The sequence below is a fragment of the Sceloporus occidentalis genome, unplaced genomic scaffold (genome assembly GCF_023333645.1).
Source record: "Sceloporus occidentalis isolate IW3139 unplaced genomic scaffold, rSceOcc1.0.p SCAF_3, whole genome shotgun sequence".
Taxonomy (NCBI): Eukaryota; Metazoa; Chordata; class Lepidosauria; order Squamata; family Phrynosomatidae; genus Sceloporus; species Sceloporus occidentalis.
This window is the reverse complement of record NW_028316983.1, coordinates 58,877,846-58,903,182: the sequence shown is the minus strand read 5'-3', so window position 1 is coordinate 58,903,182 and position 25,337 is coordinate 58,877,846. Positions and strand designations below refer to the sequence as shown.

Genomic DNA, 25,337 nt, shown 5'->3' with positions numbered 1-25,337 from the left:
GAAAAGAAATAGCAAGGCGTACCTTAAAAATAACACGGATATTTTCTCCAAGAGGGTCAACATTCTGGAAGGAGAGCTTCAGAGGGACAGCATTGGAGTTGAAATAGGAGCAATCCTGCAACCAGTGAGATAGAGGAGATGAGAAAAGAGAAACAGTAATCAGAAGAGAACAACCTAACATCCTAGTAACATGAGAGATGGGTGCCCCCGGCATTGGCAGAACAGCTATCTTGTAACCAAGAAATATGCTTAAATTGTGTTTTATATTCTGCAGGGAAAGTTCAACCCATCTTTTTAACAGCATCTTTTTAAAAGGCGCAGTAACATGAAGGCCTGCAGCACTGGGAAACAGGCTTTCATTAGTTCTAAACACTCATTGTTTTTTTGTTTGTTTGTTTGTTTGTGATAAGCACAGGAGAGGTTCTGTTACTTCTAGAGAGAAGGCGAGGCCAACAGAGCTCCACCATGCCTAGCCCCAGAAGAAGTTGAAAGGCCCTCCCTCTATTCCAACTTGGAAGGAGAGAAAAACTGGCAGTATCTGCTGAACTTGATCCCCTTCCCCACTGCCATTCCTTTCTTCTTCTGTGTTATGTTTTTCTAGATCGTAACCCTGAGGGCAGGGAAACTATCAAATTAACAATCTTGCTCTGAGAGCCTTTGTGGCTAAACAGCAGGGTATAAACACTCTAAATAAATAATAAACACTACTTGGCCATATGAAAAGTACTTAGTATTTTGTATAAACCTGAAAACTGCATGTCTGCAATACATTTTGTTTACAATAAACAAAACTGAAACTACTGAAGGGTTACTCAGACCACCAATGGCTGGAGAAGGCTGAAGTGAAGGCAAAGACCCTTCCAAGATTTCTGATGCAAATTTAATGACCATTCATATGGCTAGCCTTGACTGCAGCCCTGAGCCCCTCCAGATGTGTTGACCTACATGACCATACTAACAGGGGATAGTGGCAATTGTAGTCCAACACATCTGGAGGATTAGAGAAGGCTGATCTTGAAAATGAAGCTATCTCCCTTCAACTATATTATCTGCCCTACTTTCTGCATAAAGTTTAGAAAAATTAACTTTAAAAAAATGGATAAGATTAAAAATCAGTGAGCTGCCCTTGGACAATGACCAATATTATGGAAAATTGATGTAATGTGGGATTGAAGATCAAGAGATACAGATTAGATAGGAGACAGACAGGTATCAAAATTTCCAAAATAAACAAATAATCATAAGTGATGTGACAAGTTAAGTGATAAGGACAGTAAAGGCTACAAGCCCACAATTCTCATCCAGAAGAATTAACTGCTATGTATCAGCTTGTTATACAACAGAGGAAGCAGCTATGTTCAAAGCCTAGTTTTACTAGGTCTCAATACTTGGAGCACAGGAAGCTCCACTGGTTGCCCCTTAAGTTGTTAAAATAGGAATAGAATGTTACTCTCATCATCCCTCACCATGGGCTATGCTAGTTAGGACTGATGCCAGTTGCAGCCCAATATAAACTGGAGGGCCATATGTTTCCCACCCTTCTGTTAAAAAAACCTGTCTCATTGTTATAGGGTGTGCCATTGTTTCTGGCAATCAAAAACATACCCTGGGCACAATCCCCTTCACCAGCAGGCTAGGACTAAGCGGTAGCCGACAGGAGCCATTCACATTGAAGAATTGCTTTACATCCTCCAGCCCCTCACGAAGGATGGCCTGAGAAAAAACACACAGTAGTTGAATGAAGAATGCCCATTATCAGACCTTCAGTCTGCCCAAGTGCCTCTCCCATCCCTTCTATAGCAGGTCCATGCTCACAAGTCATCCTAACACACAGGACACTTTCCTATAGGGTGTCTATTCTGCCCCTTATGTTTCTGGAGCACTGTCTGCTACAGCAACCTATGTCTCCCACATTTTATATCAAGATAGCCCACATACTATGAATTTATAGAGCAAAAGCAAAATGCATAAATTCTACACGTGGTCCAATATACAATTACATTTCACAGATCTGTGTTATATCTACTGCTTCCAGGTTTTAAGCTTTTAAAAAAGTTGCAACTTTGGTTTGGTATGAAGGGCATGGCAAAAGTCAAGAAGGGAAAGAAAAGAGTTTTGAAATTTCATCTCAGTGTGCTTGCAGTTAAGGCAAACACCCTGCCCATTCCTGGTACACACATGAGTAGTTTTAGCTGGGATAACATGCACTTCAGACCATGCATAAGTTGTATTATACAACAAATAACCAGATCTTGCTGTCCCAATATCTCCCTGGATCATAGTAGAAGATAAATGAAGTCCACAATGAATGTACCTGTCGGGATGATGGAGCAGCTTCACGAACCTGCTGCGCCAGTTTTGCCAGGGTGTTAACAAGCCAGCACTGACGGTCAAACTCCTCTCGTAGGCCCTTCCCACAGCAACACAATAGAGCTGCTAGCAGGTACTGGTAACGGATACTGAACTGAGAATCCTTGAGACCATCTTTCAGCAACCTATGAAAATGGGAACACTGTCACTGGTAACAATAGGGTTTGGGCAGAAGATATCTATGTTTCAAGCATCTATAATCAGTCTTTCCCAATGTGGCATCCTCCAGATGTGGTGAACTGTAACATACACCATCTTCAACACAGAGATGCCTGGAAATGATGGGTATAGTAGTCACTCATCTGGAGAGTTCTAGTTTGGGAAAGGCTCTTCCAGTCCTCTCCTACCAAATCAAATCTATTGAGTGTTCATGGCTCACTTGATCACTGACATTTGGTTTTACTTGTTCCCCCCACCAAAAAAGGTTCCCAAAATTTACCAGCAGATGCACATAAATGAAAGGTATTCTGGAAGTTTTGGTAATTAAACATTTAAAAGGGATACTCATGGGAAATGGTCAAACAAATACTCGGGCTCTACACCTCCTGAAGCATAATAAGCATTTTAAAATTGTTTCTCATAATGGCTTGAAATGTTCGCTGAGAAGATAAAACACTGATAGAAAAATATAGAAAGGTAGGCAGCAGAATTTTTTAGTAACCTAGTTTTGAACCAAATTATCACCTTCTGAATGAACAGATTTCCAAATGAAAAAATAACACAGAGGATATAAAGTACCTGCCTACAATCTATGCATGGTGGGATTTTAACAAAGAAAACTTTTATTCAAAGGTGGATGGTATAATGAATTAAACCTAAAATGTTGTATACTTTGGGATAAAAATAGCTTGAAACATCCTTTCGCCTCAGCTAGCAAAAATCAGAATCATAACAGCTTATGAAAATTCTTTCTTTTTCCTTAAGGGAACTATAGCCCCTTCAGTTCCATTTGACAGCAGTATATCCACCAATATTACCAGAAAAAGTAGTGAGTGATCCTCAGGTCACAGATTGCTCGCTTCATAAGAAACCGCACCAGGGGACTGTCCAGGTAGCATTCGTATTTGAGAGCCTTTAAGAGAATAGATTGTTGTTTTTTATTAGATATCTGAGCAAGATACACACCCCAAATGGCAGGATTGAAGTTCAAAATGACCTGAATAGACTAGAAAGTTGGGCCAAAGCTAACAAAATGAAATTTAACATGGAGACATGTAAGGTACTGCACTTAGGGTGGAAAAATGAAATACACAGATATAGGATGGGGGACACCTGGCTGAATGAAACTACGTGTGAAAGAGATCTGGGAGTCCAAATAGACCACAAGTTGAACATGAGTAAACAGTGCGATGCAGCAGCTAAAAAAGCCAATGCAATTTTAGGTTGCATCAATAAACATATAGTGTCTAGATCAAGGGAAGTAATAGTGCCTCTCTATTCTGCTCTGGTCAGGCCCCACCTGGAATACTGTGTCCAGTTCTGGGGACCACAATTGAAAAAGGACATTGAGAAACTGGAACGTGTCCAAAGGAGGGTGACTAAAATGATGAAGGGCCTGGAAACCATGTCCTATGAGACTTAGGGAGCTGGGAATGTTTAGTCTGGAAAAGAGAAGGTTAAGAGGTGATATGATAGCCCTGTTTAAATATTTGAAGGGATGTCATATTGAGGAGGGAGCGAGCTTGTTTTCTGCTGCTCCAGAGAACAGGATCTGGAACAATGGATGCAAGCTACAGGAAAAGAGATTCCACCTCAACATTAGGAGGAACTTTCTGACAGTAAGGGCTGTTCGACAGTGGAACACACTACCTCAGAGTGTGGTGGGATCTCCCTCCTTGGAGGTCTTTAAACATAGGATGGACAGCCATCTGTCAGGGATGCTTTGAGATTTCCTGCATGTCAGGGGGTTGGACTTGATGGCCCTTGTGGTCTCTTCCAACTCTACGATTCTATGATTCTATGTCATTTTCTTAACTAATCCACAGAGCTGCAGATGCAGAGGGCCAAAAAGACAAGTGAGAAACTGGATGCAAATTTCTGCACAAAATTTTGGACAGGAGGATTGAACAACCACAATCAATACAATTACAGAGTGCTATGAGTAACCAACCCTTCTAAGGTTCTTTGATAATCCAATCCACTCATGTTATCAAGGTTTATTCATTTATTACATTACTTCCTGCCCTTCATTTCTAGGGTTGCACATGTGGCCAAGCAGCTTAAACCAACAACTCATATGAGAAGTAGGTTGGGCACACAAAAAGAATGGCTTAACTGGAGACATTCTGTGAACTTCACTTCTTGAACCCAGGTCATCCAAGTCCAAGTTCAACATACATCCCCCTCTATAACATTGACTATCATAACAATAGTCAGTATTTATATTGCACCAACACAACTCTTGTCAAACACTGTGCTTTTCATGTGTTAAAGGTACTTTACAAGTATTAAGTATCACCAGAATGATCAGGGTGCAGAAGCAACTTTAGAAGGAATGGTAATAATGCTTGGAACAACTAAGTTAAGTTTAGTAAGGGAGGACATGATAAAAGTGTATAAGAAAATTGACAGTGAGAAGATTTTTCCCTTCTCTCACAGTACTAGAACCCAGGGTCTTCTGAGGAAGCAGAAAAGTGGGAGATTAAGGATAAATGAAAGGAAGAACATCTTCTTTTTTCTTTTCATTTTTTAATTATTAAAATATTTTATTTCATATTTACATTCCATATACAAATCGTACAACAAAGAAAATTACATAAAAACATAGCTTCACATGTTTCTTTCTCCATTCTCTTATTTCCCCATTCCCCCCTCCCTACTATTTTACCTGGATATTCCTTCGAAAAGAAGAACATCTTCATGCAGCACACAGTTAAAGAATGGTAGAAGCAAGGGGCACCAATGTGCTTTAAAAGGTGATAAGACAACTCCATGGTGGATAAAACCGCTAACAGTTAAGACTACTGCATTTGAATTCCAGCAGAAGAATTGCAGTAGAAACCTGCCCAATGCAGTGGTGCCAGTTGCTGGCAGAAGATGGCTCAGAGACTGGTACCAGTCTGTGAACTGCCACTTTGACAAGCACTGCTTTATACTGTCTTTCATGTACCATTATTATCAAAATGGCTAGGAACAAGGGTATACAAGATGTAGCCTGTAGGCTATATGTGGTCTCCATGGCCATTTTGTGGCCCTCAGAACTTCTCAGGGGTCAGGATTTAGAAACACCTTTTCTGCTCCCAAATGCTCTCTCATGGGGTCATTTTTGGCATGTTCTCTCCCCGACCCCAAATTTTAGGCCCCCAAAGAGCCATTTTTAAAATCAGGAAGTAAACAGTGATTTTTGGGTCACTTTCTGTTATTAAAAAAAAGATTTCATCTAGCCTAAAATGAGCTGGGATGGGGGAAAACAATGCAAAAATGCTCCCACATTTGGGGGGAAATCAAATTGTCACTCAGCCAGGAAATCCTCTTGGGAGACCTTGAGCAAGTCCACTTTCTCAGCCTCAGAGGAAGGCAATAGCAAATCCTTTCTGAATAAATCTTGCTAATGAAACCCTATGATAGGTTCATATTCATGTTGCTAATGTGACTACTTGAAGGCACACAGCAACAGTTTAACAACACATCTGGAAGAAATAAGATTGGGAGAGTTGTCCTAGAGAAACTAATCAAAGTGCAATGGATTCTGTATCAAAAAAACTGGGGGCAGAATTTATTCCCAATTAATTGCAGAATTCAAGAGCATGATCTGATGTGACTTAAGCTCTAAGTCTCACTGTCAATGAAATTTGCCCTTTGTTTAAAGTTCTTTGGTCTATGTCATCCTGTTTTAAGTCTGACTCCACTGTTATCTGTAGCAAACACTAGTAGGAGGCAAGCAACCTCTCCTCAAGGTTCGAGAAATAAACTGTTCCACTTATGTAGGCTCCTGAAATTCCAACTACTTAGAAAAACACCACCCAACACTGGGCAGCCTGCTACAACAACTTCATTGCAATGTTTAACACTGTCTTGTGATACAAGTCATTGACATCAGTGCAAGTAAATGGATCCTAAAGACCTCACAGCTAACTTGGCAAGAGGATGGATCTCCCTTCACTCAGCACACTGACTCACCTGTACCAGTTGGGGCAGATAATCCAGTAGCTCAGCATCAGATATGGAATCAATCCATTGCACTGCTGTTCTCCTTACTTCCTGATCTGGGAACCTGTAGGCACATATACCAGTAGTAAGAGTTTACAACAAATCCCCAACAGATTCTGTCCCCTCAACACACCATATGGACAATCATTTGCAATAGTGTAGTGGCACAGCCAATCAACTACACACTTGTTTAGAAAAGCATCAAGTTCACAACAGTTGTATATATGCACATGGCATAATCTGTGGCAATCATTTTCAGATACTGAAACATGTGTGCTACTGTTTGGAATATATGTGGTGTAAAATGATTCATAACAATTATATGATTTTTCATTAAAGCATTAGCCCCTGTAGATATATACTGTAATATCATTTTAGATACAAGGGCATGTGTTAATTCTCCATTGTGGTAAACATTGTGTTTTTCTTAAGATATTCATGAAAAGCTGAGCTATGCAACTGTAATATTAGAGCTCTGTTGCAATGTACAGCAAGAAAATCTCAGTATAATTTGTTTAAATTGGTTGAATGAAAATCTGATGAAGAGGCACTCTTTAATCTAATCACCAGCATGGGGTGGGGACTGGGGAAACCAAATTTCTAAGTGACCAGTCTGCAAAGTACCAGAGACTTTTATCTTAGGGCAGGGCCGTGGAATGTGTGTCCTTCCCAGTGAGATTGGATCATAGATCCTTCTATCATACACCCAGGATCCCTCACTGCTGTGTACACTGACTAGAGCTGATGAAAGTTGCAGTCCAGCAGCATCTGGAAGGCCATACATTCCCTAGCCATAACTTAGGACCTTATAACACTGAGATCAACATGACTTACGCTGCGTGGAGGAGCCCAAGGGCATCCTGGTGATTCATGTGCGTCCATTGTTTCAGCAGGGCATAGATGTCAGGCAAACAGGTCCACTCCCAGCTTGGGGCACTAGCAAGCAGCAGAGGTAATGAGCCTGGCTCGGAATGACAGTAGTAACGCTTTTCCCATAGCTGCTTCCGATCAGCATCTGTTAGCCTGTGATGAGAAGCAGAAGATCAGTCTGGGGACACAAGGGTTACTGACCATGATGGCTAAATAAAATCTCCATGTTTGGAGCTGATATGCCTCTGCATATCCTCTCTGGAAAGCTTCCAAGATCATTAGTATAAGTATTCTAGACAAGATGGATCTTTGGTCTGATTTAAGGAGGCTTTAATTGTTTTGAAAGAGCCTGAGATCCCATTCTATGCAGAATAAAGGAATAAGTCAAGAAGTGATAGGAGAGAAAGAAATAGATTTCTGTACAGTGTGTTTGCAGAAGGAGAATGTGTGTGGTTGTGTACACATTAAAATGAGATGTTAGCAACTGTCAGATAATTAGTTCTAGATTGCAATTCCCTGCAGCTCTGACTATGCTGAGTAAGACTGTAAGAGTTGTCTTGTCTTGGCTTTACTTCGTGAACGAAGATTCAGGAAGGATTCATCCGTGCTTTCTACAAGTGCGTTGATGACGTTGTATGTATCCTTCGAGATGTGCAATGGATTTTTCTGGTGGAGCGCAGCGTGCACAGAACTGGCCTCAACCTTTAAACCAGAGGTTCGACCACTGAGGCCTTGACAAGCATGGACGGTGGCAGCGAGGTCCTTGGGTCGTAGGTCTGATTAGAGTTTCCTTCTCTTAGATGGTTGACCTTACAGGGTTAGACGAGCACCATCTGCCCGGGTTTGGGATTAGAGTTTTCCTTCTTCTAGGATGGTTGCCATAAGGCTTGAGAGCCCATCCTGCCTTTGGCGCTCTTGGTTAGACCCTTCGGTTGTGACCTGTCTGGCATGAGAGGCCCTACTGGTGGCTATTATACCACCGCCAGCATAGCTTACAACTTCATTAGGGTACGCAAGCCTGTCCCCCACACAGTCAGAGCATAGATGGAGGGGAATAGGAGGCCGGAAGATGAAAGTTAAAGAGGGAGGAGCCTCTTTCTTCAGGCTATCCCTGGTGGAGGTGGGCCTGCCTGATCACTGCCTCTCAGGCCGGAAGATAACAGTTAAGGAGGGAGGAATCTCTTCCTTCAGGCTATCCCTGGTGGAGCTGGGTCTGCCTGATCACTCCCTCTCAGGCCGGAAGATGACAGTTAAGGAGGGAGGAGCCTCTTTCTTCAGAGAGTTGTAGACCCATAACATTTGCAGGGCCAAACACTGTCCATTTCTGACTTAAAAAACATGGAGGCCCATATGTTCCAATTGATGTAACTTCAAAACCTGGTTACCTAACTTTGGGGCTTGAAAGACAGGGAGAAAGAGGCGGCAAGACGCCACCCCATTCTGCCCCCGATGGGGGCTGCAGCAACTAAACGGTGCCACCTCTGGGAGCCTTTAAAAAACCCCACTTACAGCAGGTTTTTTTAGGGCACGCACGCACATTGATGTCGTCTGCACTGCACTTTTTGGGCACTGCACCACACGGATGTCATCATTGCGTGCCCCATCTGTATGGGGGCACGCCAAGATGGCACTTGCAGCACACAATATGGCTCGGGAGCGTGTGGACGCTCCGCTCTCTCAAGCCATGAAATCAGCCCCAGGCCAATACATAGCACCAGTCTGTAGCAGGCCTTTGTTTGCTTTTCCTTGTCTCAGACCTTTTTCCTTTTATTTTGTGTCTACTAGGGTTATGAGACTGCAAGCAGGGACTGATTTTATCTTATTTCTGCGTAACACTTAGATGATTTTGGGAATGATAACCATGATAATAAAAAAGGGGGCCTTATCCCACCTCATCATATGCTGTTCCTGACACAGCCTGAATCACATGTTTCTAGACAGTGGACTCCCAGTGCTACCAATCAAAAGATCTATTCTGTTTTTTCATCAATGGTCTTTTCTGTGGCAAAGAAACAAACAGAGTTGGCAGCTGGGAAACACAAGAAAATGACAAATGGAAGATGATTCCTGGAGCTCTATTTGAGTCAGGGGGACTGCAGGGTCTCTCTCATTTGATGATCATTCCCAGAGCAGAAGTGTGGATTTGTGTGGCCACTAGAGAGCAGCAAAGACATCAGGAAAAAAAGCTACTACATTTCCTATAATATGGTTAGTGCTGCAGTGTGTTCCAATGTATCAATCACTGTCTCTCCAGGAACAAGATGGGATCAGGTGGCTAATGAAAGAACTGGAAGCAATTCCATCCCCAGTTTAGTGGAATCAAAGGTTCACCTGCCCAAAGGGCAGCAAAAAAAAATGAGGCTAGTCAGACATATGTACAAGAGCACTGAGAAAATAGGCTGCCTCTTGTTACAACTGATGGAGCCACTCAGACACACTGAAAGACCTCTGCTCTTTCTTACAATGCCCCTTGAATTCTTTCTCCTCTGTTCGATCAGCCTCTGAAGGCTGGGTGGGAGTTGGGGGGAAATTAAACCTCCTGCAAACTTGGCATAGATGAATATTAAGTAGACCATATGTTTTATAATACTATCACCTTAAATATCCTGGAATGCAAAGCAAAGGTTCTGGCCACAACAGAGTGGGGTATGATGGCTAGTAGTATTTTCCATGAAAGTGATGTCACAAGACTTACGACTACTGTGCAGTAACCCTCTGCGACCATAAAAGCTTAGATATCTTCCAGATGAGTGGCAATGAGTTAGTACTCAGCCATGAAGGAAAAGTATGTATTCAGGGACACTATTTTTACAGCTTCCAGAGTTAAGCCTTATACTGAGAAGAGATTTGCCTCCTCTGTGGCTCAGATACCAACTGGAAAGTTGCATGCCTTGCTTTTGTCTGGGTCCTAGTGGGCCTGCTGTCATGTTGCCAATCAATTCAGGTCAATGCAAGGCCAGCTGAAACATCAACAATGTGGGATATGAAAGAAACGTTTGGAAAGATGTGGATGATCAGAAAATGAAAATGCAGTCTAGGAGTGCCAGAGGAAGGAATGGAAGGGAAACAAAAATTCATTTGTCTACTGTTCAGGAAAGGAAGACATACCCCCTGGCAATGGCCTAGACAGGAATGCCACAGGTAGAAACTCACTTTCTTAATATAATAGAAATTTTAAAAAGTGGCTAAGTAGTGGGACATCCTGATCATTGTGTAAAGATAAAGATGCAAAGGGATCAAGAAGCCTGGACCCACCCACCCCTGGTGACTATGGCGGGATACAGACCGTCAAAATGTAGTGTGGCAGCAGCGATTCTAGGGTTAGGGAGCGTGCACCATTTACACGCTCATAACCCTAGGACGTACTCCGTACGTCAAAATGGTGGCGCCCTGTCTACATGGGTGCCACCATTTTGACATGATGGACGCACTGCGTCAAAATGGCACGGCGCAGGCATGATGTCCTGGTGCTTGTGGCGCCCTTTCAGCGACACCAGAAGGAGCCCTGAAATGGAGCTCCTTTAGCCGTGCGCATCGCTGGTGCGGCCTTTAAACGGCCACGCCAGCGATACGGAAGAGAAAGGGGTGGAGCGGCCCCTTTCTCTCTTTCCTCGCCATTGTCGGGGTGTCCTTGAGGCATGAAGCCCCAAGGACACCCCTTTCCAGGCCACAGGGAAGCGGTGGATCAGGGCCTCTGGGGCTGCTGCTGTGGCTGCTCAGGCCCCGATCCGTCAGGAAAAGGGGCTGGTGCAGGCTGCCTCAAAGGGGAAGTCTGTATCCCACCTATGTTTCTTAATTTACAGAGGATAACTCTCTATTTGAAGGGCCTTCTGGTCTAAGACTGATTTAAAGAGAAAGAGCCATATAAAAGATTATTGAAGTTGCAATCAACTAGAGCTGGCTGGGGAATTCTTTGGGTGGTAAACCAAAAAGCAGTTGTTCAAGGCTCTACATCAAAACTTAATACCCAGATAGCAAATGGTCTGGAATCCTACTGATGACATACATACACAAAACTCTAGGTTATGTGGACATGAGTATTAAGTCCACACAAACACAGCCCATAGCTTCCATGAGCCTGGAATACATTTCCACTGCTATTTCTTGGTCAGGGAGGGAGGGCAGGAGCTGCCAAGGCAGCACCCAGATACAGATCTGCATCCAGAAAAAGAGAGTTGTTGTCTGCAGCGATTGGCTGGGGATCTGACAGACTGATGACAGTTCTGTGAGCTGTTGGAGATCTCAGAGAGTGATAACAGGTCTTTTGTCACACCACCAGAACTGCAACCATGTGCTGCCTGGATGGCTTCTGCTTGGCTTTTCCATCACAAGCTGCACCCCAGGGATGCCTCCCCGTACCCTCCCTCCAGCCAGTAAAGGGCCATCACAGTACCCTATGGAGGGGCTGAAGGAAAGGATACAATGCAGGATATCAACCTGAGTGGGTAAAGAACACATCTGGTCCCAATTTTCCCTACAATGATGATATACTTAACAGCCAGCTTAAATGCAGCTCAGTGTCATCTTAAGCAATTTAAGAAGGAAGAAGCCCAAATGTTTTGCTTATGTTTTGTTTTTCAATTCTATGTTAATTGCTTCTCTCCCTCTTCCCTTCCTGCTGTGTATGTGTGTGTGTGTACATACATAAATATTTATAAATGTCTGGAAGAGAAGACAATAAAAGGAATGGAGATAGGTGTAAAATGCTATTCATTTGTTATGAAAGACTCATGTTATTAGGACAAACTTTCCAAGCAGCATATACCCAAGAACATTTTTCCTGTTTTGAAAAGAAGCTCCTTCTGCAGTGTTAACTGCCTCTTTCCTGTCATTAAAAGAATAACTGGCCACATTAATATCTGCATCGCTTCACAATCCTGCACTTAGTCTCTCCCCCACCCCCCCGAACTCTCTTGGTGGCATCCGCTGGATATTCTGAATTTCATTTTGCCTTTAATAACCTAATAAACAGGACAAGGATGCAACAGTGTGATATGCAGTAGTGTGCACTAGTGTGATATGCAAAGACATGGTACTTTTGGTACAGGCCATTTATATATAGCCAATATAACTAGTATACTTTGACAGTCCCATCCTCCAGTGCCCCTTTACAGCAATCTAAGATGAATCATGGAGAGGAGCGAATATAGCTGTGTTACTTAAAGAAGGTAAAGAGGAGACGGAGCCGAAGAATTATAGGCTTAATTAATGTAGACAAGACAGCTATGATGACTAAAAATATGACAAAAAAGGAGGAGGAGAAATTGGAAGAACTTGCAACGTCATAATATTAAAGCTGGATGGCATGGATATTTGATATACAAAAGATGGAAGGAAGATAAGGAGTTTAAAAATCATGTGATAAGAAAAGGTGTGCTGAGAATTTGGGAATATTGTGAAAAGAGATTTTATAGCAAGATTCCAAGGTGGACATCACCACAGGAAGCGCATTTTGGAAAATTTAAAAAGACAAAAGAGGAGTGGATAACATATGAGCATATCTTGGAAGAAGGAGAAAAAGCGACCTTAAAAATAAAATCTAAAGAGAAATTAGAGAAAGAAAATATAAAAATAGAGTGGTTCCCGTATAAACAATTGGAAGAAAGGTTTAAAAAAGATATGAGTCAAAAGGGAATAGAGAAAGATAACAATGAGCTGGATGTTATAATTTTAGAAAAACGGAAAAAGAAAAGGATATCAAAATATTATGGGGAGCTATTAAAGAGGGATCTGGAACAAGAATGTATAAAGGAAAACATGATAAAGTCAAGCCAGATATTACAACAAAATATATGTTTAGAAAATTGGGAATCGTCGTGGAGGAAAACTAGTAAGTTCACCTTGGCACAGAGTTTGAAAGAAAACTATTATAAGGTGTTTTATTTGTGGTATTGGACACCTGTTAAACTCTCAAAAATATTTAAAAATGTAAATAAATTATGTTGGAAGTGTGGAAAGACAGAAGGGACATTTTACCACATGTGGTGGTTGTGTAAGAAAGCAAAGCAGTTCTGGGAAAAGATACATGAAACAATGAAGGAAATACTAGGAAGTACTTTCCCGAGAAACCCGGAACTATTCTTGCTAAACATGACAGATGTGATAGGAAGGGAAATAGAAAGAAAACGTTGGAAAATAGTGTTATATATGGTGACAACGGCGAGATTGTTATATGCCCAAAAGTGGAAAAGGACTGAGGTTCCTACGCTAAAAGAGTGGATTGATAGATTATTGGATATGAGAGAATCAGATAGATTATAATAGGCTAAAGGGTGAAAAAGAGGAGGGGACTGAGGTTCCTACTCTAAAAGAGTGGATTGATAGATTATTGGATATGAGAGAATCAAATAGATTATAATAGACTAAAGGGTGAAAAAGAGGAGGAGGTCAAGGATGAAGATGAATGGGATATAATAATGAGATACTGGGAAAAAAGTATAAGAAAGTTAGAATAAGGAAGGAAAAAAATGATGATTATAGACAAAGAGGAATAAAAAGATAAAGAAATGAGAGGTACATAGATAAGAGGCGTGAGGGGGAGATAAAACATAAAGAAACATATGTATAAGAAAAAGAAACGTATGGGTTGGTTTCAGTGTGATTTATTAAAGGGGGGAGGGGCAAGAAAAGGGGGAAGGGTGGGGGGAGGGGGAATAGGGGAGGAATGGGAGAGATAAAGAAACAGTAGAAAAAATATAAGAATGTAGGTATGTAAATACAATAGATGTCTATTGTGGAAAAAGGTGTGGAAAAGAAAAGGCAAATAAAAAAAAATAAAAAAAATAAAAAAATAAAATGATATTCATATCAACTGGCATATTCATATTTAGACATTCATACGAACTGGCATATGGAAATTTTACACTAATCTGCCTTCCTTTCATTGTCTTTTCTTTTTTGGCAATGCCTATGTGGTCCGCTACACTCCTGTTGAACCCTCAGCTCTGAAAACAGCTTCTTAGGATTGAGACATGGTTCTGATTAAGCATTTTGGGGCTTCATTGGCAAGGTGGGGTGGCCTGAGATGCATAGAAGAGCTGGGTCGGTTTTGTGAGAGACTGCAGCTGGAATCTCAGGCTATCAAGATCAGGATGGTTGCATTGTTACTGGAATAGCAGGGAGACTGGATGTAGGGATGCTGGCCAAGCTAGACAGGAGGGGCAATCACATAATAAGGCTAGCTCTGTTCCCACCAGTTTCCTTTAACCACCTCCAGGAAATTCATTCATTTAGACCAGAACAAAGATGAAGGAGAGTTAAAGTGTTGCCCACCCATGAGAACTTCCCACCCCAGCTATGACCCAAAGCCAGCAGGAAAGGATGTGGCACTGCCTCTTCCACAATGCTAGGAAGGGCCTGCTCACCCCTGAGCAATTGCGGCAGAAAACATAATTGCTTTTGGCTAAACAGCTGCTGGGGTGAGAGGAAGGGGGTGAGGGGAGTCTTGCACAGTTACACCCCCACCCTGCCATTTCATGTTCCCCATCCTAGGCTTCACATGTCTGCATCAAAAAATGGGGGGGGAAACTGGATGTTATGGGGATGGGTGTCTAAAGAAGAGGACTAGATGTAGCCAACAAATTAATAGGGATAACACCAGCCACCTGACCAAATAAAATAAAATAAAATAAATATTCATTCCAGACATACACAGTAGTTATGAATATGTTGGAATCATCAAATACAATTGGGAGGAGGGAGTTTCCTCTTTTTTGAATGTGCTTAGAAAGACAAACTGTGGTTGTTTTCACACTAGGCTTTATCTAAATCTGCCCTGCTCTGTTCACTCACTTGGCAACTGCACAATGTCATTGTTGAATTCCAATGTTTTCTGTGTCCACCAGGGTTTATTCAGACTTAATTTGCAGCAATTTGGCTGGGTGAGTAAGTGTTCAAGAAAAGAAAAACAAAATTTCAGCATCAGCTTGCACGTTTAAGGGGGTTTCTATATCTTTAATTAAAATGTTTCCTATTTGCAGGTTTATCCTATTTTAGGATAAAATAGGCCATTTCCACTATGAAAATCTTTCTGGATTCTTTATTGGATAGGCTCTCAATGACCTGTTAGGGAGTGTCAGAATTGTCTCCATTCATATTTGTATTGAGATCACAAGGATCTCCCTGACAAGAGAAGTCTGTTCATGGAAAGGAGAGTTCAGAGACATGAAAAGCAGACATTTATTTAACAGTTGTGGTTCCTAACAGAGCAGTCACTAGCTGAAGATTATACATTGCCAGCAGTAAAGCATATCCTGAATCCTACCTGGTTGGAAAGATTAAAGAACAAAAGAATGAGATTCAGAGTATGTTTCGAATCCTGTCCTCTGAAATTGACAAAAGAAGACAAGAGACAAGCAAAGAGATAAGGGACATAGAAAGAGTTGTGAGACAGATCCCACAAGAAGAGGGAGGGGGTATAATGTACACAACAGCAAGAACATTAACATTTAAAGCATGTGTGGACTTGAGTTAGAAGGTGTAAGGCCCACACATGATATGAAGCCATCATTATCCGTTTGTGATAATACAGACAAGTACAGTGAGATATAAGCACAAAGCAAAAGCTAGAAAAATCTGGAGAGCCAATGACTCATGTGCTTAGTTTCATCCACAGACTAAATATCAAGCAGTTTTAAAGGTAAGTTAGAAGCATTGTTGTTGTTTTTAACCATCTTATAGATTGACTATACTATACTATATACTGAAATTTATTTTTCTAAATAGTTCTTCTTCTTAAACCATAACTGTAAGCCCCACCATTCCACAAAATATCCAGTACCCCAAGACGAACCATACTTGAGACATACTTGGTACTTGAGACAGAAAATGGCACAAAAATCTCTTCCTTCCCTAGCAGTATAAATACAATGGGCTAGATCCTGATATAATCATTCTAAGAAATGATTCAATGACACATAAATCAAGTTAGTGATTTTACCCTACTCTAAGTATGACTTCATCTGGATCCATCCCCATAAAGTAAAATTAATAAATATCTATCTGTCCTTCTCACATGGCCTAATATTAGGGTCAGTCCTAGATATTCTTGTATTCACTTCCACTGGTGGACTCATGCACAGTGGTCATCAACTGATCTGGCCTATTTATAGTTAGAAGATATGGATGCTGCAAGATTGAGAAGGGTTGGCCTTCAATTTGTCTGAATGTAAGGGAGACAGGTTGAAGAAACACTTCCTTAAACATTTTCCTTGATTAGTACACACAGGGATCTGAAAAACTTTCCCTGACTGACAAGGAAAGAAACACTTTTTTGTACACTTTCCTTAATTGGCAGGGAAAGAAGCTTCTACTATCTGAGCCATCCTTGTCAGCAAACACAGATGGAAAGATGGCACACACTCAGCTGCTCTCCAGTAAAGGGCCAGAAAAATTGCAATCCCCTTATAAAATGTACAACCCACTTCACTGCAAGCTTCTAAATGTTGTTGCTACGATCAATAGAGTATCCACAGAGTTTCACCCAAACACCCCATAACTTCTCCATGTGCTGTGGAAAGGCAAGCAATCTGTCTTTTCTTAGCAGTTCTACTCAGTAAGAGGGAAAGTCTCAGTGTTAGCAAGATAGACTCATTGACCTTTAGGGGCAAACCAACCAACTAAAAAACTGTGCCAAGAGTCATTTTTTGGCTTAGCATGCAGGATGTTCTTGAAAGAAATGAAGACATCCTAAACCATTTCTAAGCCATCATCCAGACAAAACTGTTGATGATCTTAAAAACAGCTACCACCCTTTTGATTTGTTTCAGTACGTTAAAGTAATACCTCATTCAGAATGATGCAACAGTAAGACAACTGGCCAGAGAACCATACCTGCCCATGGCACCATTCCTCTGAAGCTACATGGGCCATAATATAGGTTTACTTCTGTGTCAGATATATACCTTAGTTGAATAGACCGATTTTGTGCTGAGTTGTACCTCCCCAGACTCTCTTTATGAAATCCACTTGTTTCCTAACCCATGGTTCAACCCCATATTCCATCCAGAGATCAGAATGTACAAGGTCAATGCATTCCCTAGAGACACAGGCCCAAACCTAGAGCCTACATAATTGGAAACAGTACATGGAAGAGGTCTTAAGCGACAAATCTGTTTTGTGCCCCCAAGTTTCCCTTTGAGAAGCTCAATTCAATACCATCAGTAGGTGTCAATCAGCAAGGCATCTCCATTCACAAGTGCCTCTGCAGAGGTACAACTAAGGGCTCATGTGCTCTCCATCCTCTCACCAATAGAGTGATTCCTTCTGCATCACCTCCTTCAGCTTCTTCTGGTCTCCCTCGAAGAGACAGATGAAATTGTACTTGGGACTGAACTTTGCTGGTGGTGGGCTGGTAAACTTGACTTCAAATGCTGAGCTGGGGAAATCAATCTGTGAGAGAATGAGAGAAAAGAACTATATTTTAAACACAGGCTTACTGCCATCTATGAGGGTAAGTGATACTCTCTGTCTTACAGGATGGCAATGACAAACCTCTTCAGAATAAATCTTGCCCTCTGATTGGTTTGCCATAAGTCACAGTCAAGCTGAAGGAACATAAAGCCATCTACCAAAATAATTTACCTACCACCTTTTAATCCAACAGGGCCCCCAAACTGATGTACAACAGATTGTATACAAATAAAGAAACCAATCCTTTTTAAAAAAGACAAAAGCAATTCTTTAAAAATAAATTTAAAACTACATATAGTTAAAACCAACCAAAGTAATCACCCTGATTTAGCCTCAAAGAGCCACAGCCTACCTCATTTGTATTAAGACATCCAATTATTCATGTCACTGAGTGCCATTTCAGATATTACAGAGAACATAATATGGTGAATAGAAGCATGAATGGCTCACCTTTCGTTTTCTCTCCACATGTTGCAGTAGACAAATCTGATCAACCAAAGAATTAAATGAACATTTCTCTGGTCCTCTTTTTTTTAAATAAAAGCAACATGTCTCTCTTTCTCTTTCCAATCCTTTTGTTTACACTCTTAGGAATGCATTAATGTGCATTACCATGCATTTACTTGCCACAGAGCGTAATGTACAGACCTATCAATTCAGCTGGCTCACATGTACTAGCATTGTATTACTGAGCCTACCTGGGCTCTTAGCTTACCACCTGACACCAACAAACAGGATGACTATGGCCCCTCTTTCCTGGAACAATTCTTGACAGTGGCAGCCCAATAACAGCCGTATGTGTATTGCTACTTGGGCAGCTGCTTCAAATATTCCATTCTGACCTGTCTATTAGGACTTTCATGATTTTTTAGTCTACACGTGTTTTCCTTCCAAAGTGCTTTCACCAGCAGTAAATATGTATGAAAACAAGTGTTGTACAGAGTGCATGGTATTTGGAGCTGGAGAAAAACTGCAGGAGAACTGTGATATCAAACTACCCTGTACCTAATGTTTCCAGCTGCTTTTGGTTGGGACAAAGAACAGACCAAGAGGAAGAACAGCTGTTAAAACTGAACAAAGGTTTAAGGCCTAATCACACTGCCCTTTAGCCACACCTATTTTACTGGGAAATGGTAAGCACTGATTCATCTGACTGTTTTGCTGCACAATATGCATTCAGATTGTGACTCACCATATTATCATGAAAATGTCCAAGGCTGGCTATGTACTGATGTGCCAAGCCCAACCTGGACTCTAGATGGATGGACCAGATAACCCATTTCACTAAGGATTCAGCATTCACCACTGCCCCAATGACCCACATACAGCATTGCAAAAGAAATGTGCGGTTTAGTCATTGATTAAGACACCAGAGCTGATTCCAAGTTAGATGCCAACCACTCCCCCCTGCTTTGGGGCTGACCACAACTGATTCATTTTGCCCCATATTTTGGATGCCACAAGACAATGAGAACATACACCTTCCCTGGCTTCTTCTAGAGCCTAGAATAAGGTCTGATGGTGACAGTGAGGGCAATTTGCCCACCTTATCTAGACAGACAAGAGAGCCGATACATACTCTTCTGGCATACTGTACAAAGTTACACATAGCAGAGTGATATCAGCTACCAATACTTTAGGATGGAAGCTTGAAGGAGCTGCACAGACCTCAAAGTTCCCGGGGAACCTGTATTTAATCTAAGTAATATATCTCGGACTGATGTTGCAAATGGGTTAACAGAATATTTCTATTGAATCTTTCAAGAGGAAAAGATGGGAGATGAGCTCAAACTATCCAAGTTTTAAAAAGTCAAAGCCACACCCTGCTCTTGACGGGAAAGTTCCATTAGCAACATAATTGATTCCCACAAAATTCAGGCATTTTGCAAAAGCAGCAAAGAGGGGGATCACCAGCAACAGTCTTATTTTAAACAAAATAACAATCAAAGACTTGACAGATTTGTAAGTAGCTTTGGAAAAGAAAATAAGCCTCTTGGTCATGTGCCAAAGAAATCAGTACTGGATAACCAGGTCAAAGAATTGTAGCAAAAGGGAAGGGAAAAGACCGAAGGGAAGTAATTGGAGCTCAGGCAGGACTTCATCAGACGCTCACTAATAATCCCTCTTCTTGCTCCAAGTCAGCAGAGGAGGACGGTGCACACAATATGACCCAAGGGAGAAGATTCTTAAATCCAACCCAACTAAATTTTTGTCTCATTCTCTCTCACTGCCAAGTCTCCAGTTAAAAGTGCCTCAGTCTCTCCTTCCATTCCTTTTGTCCACACCCAAAGCAATAGGACTGGCGGGTTGTCATGTACTTTCATAGCCAATACACTATTAATAATTCCAAGCAGAAGGTGGAGAGGAGATTGAAAGCAATGAGCAAGAACCGCTGGAGTTGGAAACAGGAGGATATAGTAGAACAATCCAAGAAAAAATACAGTTAATTTATTTTGTGCTGCGATCAGACAAGTGGTTACTGTCACAAGAATTTGTATTTTACTGTACATATTGATGTAAGAATCTGAAATGTCTAAAGAATCTAAAGTCAGAGCCCTGAGAAAGAGAGAACACTGCTCCAAAAACAATAAATGTCTGACAGAACAGTATTAAATGAAGCTTCTTCTATTTTTGCAGTCATCATTTCCTCCACATATTCACAATAACAAGTTTCATAGGCCTGTTACAGACTGCCAAAATAAAGCTGCTTCGGGTCTCTTTGGAGGTATGCTATTTAAATAATGCATGCATCCTAGGAATCCGGAAGCTGCACCAAAGCTGCACTCCAGTGCTTAGGAATGGAGTGTGGCTTTGGCGCGACCTCCGGACTCTTAGGACCCATGCATCATTTAAATAGCATACCTCCAAAGAGACCCGAAGCAGCTTTATTTTGGCAGTCTGTAACAGGCCATTGTATCTTTAATAAAGTTATAGCTACAGGACATAAGCTTTTACAGTCCATCAGAAGGTAATATGGTGGCCATGTTGCCTTGTTTGCAGAGGTCAATATTTTATTTAAAGGGCTGCCAGAGAACCACTTGCTATTTGAAATCTTCTGTTTGAAGGGCTGCCCAGTCCGAGTCCATTTTAAAGGTAAAGATGTATAAGAAAAGAAAGCAAGGGATCTTGAATTTGTCCATCATTAGTGCATAAAGGACAAACAGTGGTCACAGTCTTTCCTACTATGGTGAGATGTATTGTTTTCCTATATAATTTACAGTAATTTTTAAATTTGTTCTTATTTGTATTTCCAGGGGCAGGGAGAATCAAAGTGTTCAATTTAGGAGAGATTAGATTTCCACATAAGGCAAGAGAAGGGGACATGTGGAAGTAGCATACATTGTTACTGTGACTCTGCTTCAACCCAAGAGCACCGGGGTATCCTTTTAAAAAGGACAATAGGCCATTTATGAACACTACCAAGGCTTTTGTACCTTCAAAGCAATATTCTGGAATATTATTAACATGTTTTTAAAAATTATAACCTATACTTTCCCCCTAGAACTTGACGGTATATCACATTACTTTTAAAAAAATGCCTCTTCAGTCCAGTGAACTATTGCAATACCCACACCATTTTTCTCTTTTATTTAATGAGATTGTTGTCCTCCCCAGTCCCACCACCCCAAAATCTTTGACTTTGTATGTTCTCAGCATTATGCAATGGACATCTCAGTGTAACTTACTCTTACCTCAAATGTCATAGGGCAAGAAGCCTAAGTGTGAAGCTCACCTGCAGAATAACACTGTCAGGCTGGTTGAAGTTGGGAGCACTTGATCTTGCACTAGAGGGGCCTTGAGTTGCTGGCCACAAACCTAGGAGTTTCCGTCCACAGGTCAGGACCCTGCATCAAAAAACAAAAGCAAAAAAGGTGGAAGGATACATTAATGACAGATTCAGAATCCTGAATGATATTCCAGTAAGCAAAAGAAGTATCAACAGAATCCAATTATCAGAGCAAACTACCACAGAAGATCGGGACTGCTGCACTCAGCTCCTCAACAACAATGCCACAGTCCAGAAGGAGTTTTCTGAACATGACAATATCTTTTTAAAAGCAAAAACACAGAGAGAACAACTACCCAGACTCATCACAGGGATGTAAGGAACCCAAAAATGGTTATTCAAAGATATAGAGGTTGAATTGTTAAACATATGGTAATTGTTCATATGCATAAATAATTAAGTAGGGGATAAAATGTAAATGTGAAGTCGAAGGCTTTCATGGCTGGCATCCATAATTTTTTGTGGGTTTTTCAGGCTATGAGGCTGTGTTCTAGAAGAGTTTATTCCTGGCGTTTTGCCAGCAGCTGTGGCTGGCATCTTCAGAGAATTATAAAATGTAAAATTTTAAATGCATGATGACTTTCTCTTTCCAGGAGCTCACTGTTCACAGTGGAGGAGATCAGTTCTTACATAATATGTACTCACATGAACATCTTGGAAAAGTTACTGGTTTTGACTGCAGCTCCCAGATTTACCCACCAGCATGGCAAGTGGCTATGCTAAACGTTGCTATAGTCCAAAAAGCAACTTTCCAAAACACCTCTCACGTTATCACTCAAGAGTCTATCCTTGCCTTCTTTTATGAGAAATTGCTTTTTTTCTTAAAGGGATTACTGGAAATATAGTTGTTTTAGGCGTTAGCGAAGTAACATCCAGCAGTTCTATGGGATGCCTAAGGTCATTTGTCCTCTGCAAGTTTGATTCTATTTTGGGAGAGCTGAGAGCAAACTGAGACTAAGGTTTACTGTCCCATTACTGACACTGAATCGATACAGCAAGACTATTGTATAATCATCCACAATTGTATTGCTGCAAACACTCACTACAGCTGTTGTACTCATACTGAGCTCTGCACAGAGATATCAAACTACATCTTGCCTTTCCACTGCCTCACCATTCACAATGTGCCCCCACACACACTAACGCATTTGTAGAAATGACTTTCCCAATGGAGGAGACTTCATTCATCCTTCTGATGAATGTATGCAAAAGCTTATATCTCAGTCTACAAGGTTCAATAAGATTCAAGGTTTTTTGCATCTGCAAAAAAAAAAAAGCCCAAAGTAAGACAGCTACTTCTCTGGAATTTATTCCAAGCATATGTCCTGGAAAATTGTACTGTTCATCCTCTGCTGAGTTCTTTATTCTCATACACAGAAGTAATAGGAGCAGGCACACATACTGCCGAAAGTTGAAAAGTGGAGTGGTGACCCAGCCCAAAGCCTCTGGGACCCGGCGCTGCTTGTTTGTCTCTGAAGAGCTCCCTGGAGGTGGGACTGGGATGGCATAGAGTGTGGCTGTCAGGAGAGTTTCTCGTGGTAGGCAGTTCACTTGAATTGGGAAGCAGATCCTGGAAGAGGTTAAAGTGAATGAGTTAGAATAACATCATCAAGATGTTTCCCTCCAAGAAGCAATGTTCTAATGTATACTATAGGCAGGGTCTTCTAAATCTCATGAACATCTTCTAAAATAGTTATCTCATCTGCCATTCACAAGAATCCTATGAGGCAAGTAGCTTTGATTTCTACTTTATTCTTGCTGAATAGTCATTAAAAAAAAGAGCCCAAGGGCCCTTGTAGTACAGGAGTGGGCAACCATGAAGAAAACAGAGGCCAATTCTCACCTCTCTGCCCCACCTTGGGGACTTTCACACAACTATTTATTTATTTAATTTATATCCTGCCTTTCTCCCTGGAGGAACCCAAGGCAGCTCACAGATAAAACCTTTAAAACTGCAATAAAATTCAAAACAATTAAAACGTCTATATCCAATATAAATATACACAAGTTAAAAACAAACGAAAAACCCACCTGCTCCATAAAACTGCTCTGCTCTATAGCACTATAACACTATGATTCCACTTTAACTACCATGACTGCATCTTATGGATTCCTGGGGTCTTTAATCTGATGAGGTACCAGAGTTCTCTGTCTGAGAATTATAAAATGCCCCTTCCTAAACCACCAATCCCAAGATTTCTTAGGGTGGAACCAGTTAAAGAGGATTCATAGCACTATAATTGTGTCATATGAATGTGTTCCTAGACATAATGTCAAATCACTTCTGGTTTCTTTATCAGTCATGGGTGTGAGCTTAGAGGGTTATGGGTCTACAAAATGGAGATATGGGGTGCACCTTCCCCACCTTCAATATAGGTTGTCTTCCTATCTTATCTGTTGGATTTATATTCCACCTTTCTCCCAAAAAATGAGACTCGAAGGCAGTGCCATATAAAATTGAATTAAAAATACAGTTAAAACTTACAAGAAATTACAATTAAAACATTAATAAACATAACAATGAAAATACAACACCCATCTGGTACATGGCTCCTTCCTAAGCAATGAGTCAGTTGTTCAAAGCATCCCTCAATAAAAAGTCTGCCTGCCGATGGAAGGGTAACAGAGAGGCTGCCAGAGTAGCCTTCCTCCTAAACTCACCAAGGCTGAAATCAAAAGTTCCTGGATTTAAATCCAGTACAAGAGATATCACATGTGTCCTCAAGGGAAGTGTAACCCCATTTAACACAGGATATTTTCCTCTGTCTTCCGACTGACCAAGAGTACCTCTGTCTTGTCTGGATTAACCTAGGCAGCTGATCTCAGGAGCACAGCTTTAAAGTTCTTATAATGCCTCTGAGATATCAAATGGCAAGTTGGAGTAAGAGGTCTTCCTCAAACTGGCCTTGCTGTACAAGCTTAGGGTATAATCAGACATCCTCAACTCCTATTTTTTCTCAGCAATGGTTCTACTTAGTCTATAAATCTGCATTTCATTTAATCTTTTACAAAAAATGTACAAAGGAAAGAAAGAAAAAAACAGGATATCAATCTGGGACAACCTCATTTCTTGTCCAACATAATATTGGTTTGTTATTCGCAAAGCAAGTAGATTCTGGAAAAGCTTCCACCAGTAGCAACAGCCAAAGGAGAAATAGGTCATATTGAAAGACTACCACCACTCAGCATCACATTTGAATGCCTGCTACAAAGCAATGGAAACTAGAAGAAAAAAAACTGCACAGCAGGATACGTAAGCCTCTGGCTCAAGTCACTGCTGGAAGGAGAAAGAAAGAGACGGATCTTTCATATGCTAAAAAATAAATGAAGAAAAAAGACTAGAGCACAGGACTTCTCCTGGAAAGGCCCAGAGAAACAGAAGAAAAGACTAGTTGATCAGGGATGATGGAAGAACAGCACTTCAGTGGCAGAAAGGAAAACTGCATTGGGCAAGTCACATTCTCTTTGCCTCAGATGGTGGCAATAGCAAACCTTCTCTGAAGAAAGTTGCCAAGAAAACCCTACAATAGGTTTGCCTTAGGCTGCCATAAGTAAAAAATATCTTGGACGAACACAACAACAACATGCCAGGAGCTACCATGGTGCCGGGTGGCAGGAAATACTAACAGGTTATCAAGGTATAGTTACAGCAGGTATCTTGTATATCAGGCAAGTGATTGAGGCAGAGGAGGTCTGCATTGGCTGGAGGTCCAGGAGTGATGCCCGTTCCAGTCCAATGGTAGCCAGACCA

General features: G+C 41.2%; 1 protein-coding gene across 1 annotated transcript in view; it reads right to left on the bottom strand.

Moving 5' to 3' along the window:
- The window catches only part of PIK3C2B (phosphatidylinositol-4-phosphate 3-kinase catalytic subunit type 2 beta), a 134,221-nt gene that overhangs the window by 22,264 nt on the left and 86,620 nt on the right, over positions 1-25,337 (bottom strand). Inside the window, exons 13-21 of the mRNA XM_089514574.1 lie at positions 22,989-23,156; positions 21,533-21,644; positions 17,636-17,778; positions 7,354-7,542; positions 6,490-6,583; positions 3,348-3,442; positions 2,315-2,495; positions 1,606-1,713; positions 23-115 (exon numbers count right to left, since the gene is read on the bottom strand). Coding sequence (XP_089370700.1) covers positions 23-115; positions 1,606-1,713; positions 2,315-2,495; positions 3,348-3,442; positions 6,490-6,583; positions 7,354-7,542; positions 17,636-17,778; positions 21,533-21,644; positions 22,989-23,156 — 1,183 coding nt within the window. The remainder of the gene's footprint in view (positions 1-22; positions 116-1,605; positions 1,714-2,314; positions 2,496-3,347; positions 3,443-6,489; positions 6,584-7,353; positions 7,543-17,635; positions 17,779-21,532; positions 21,645-22,988; positions 23,157-25,337) is intronic.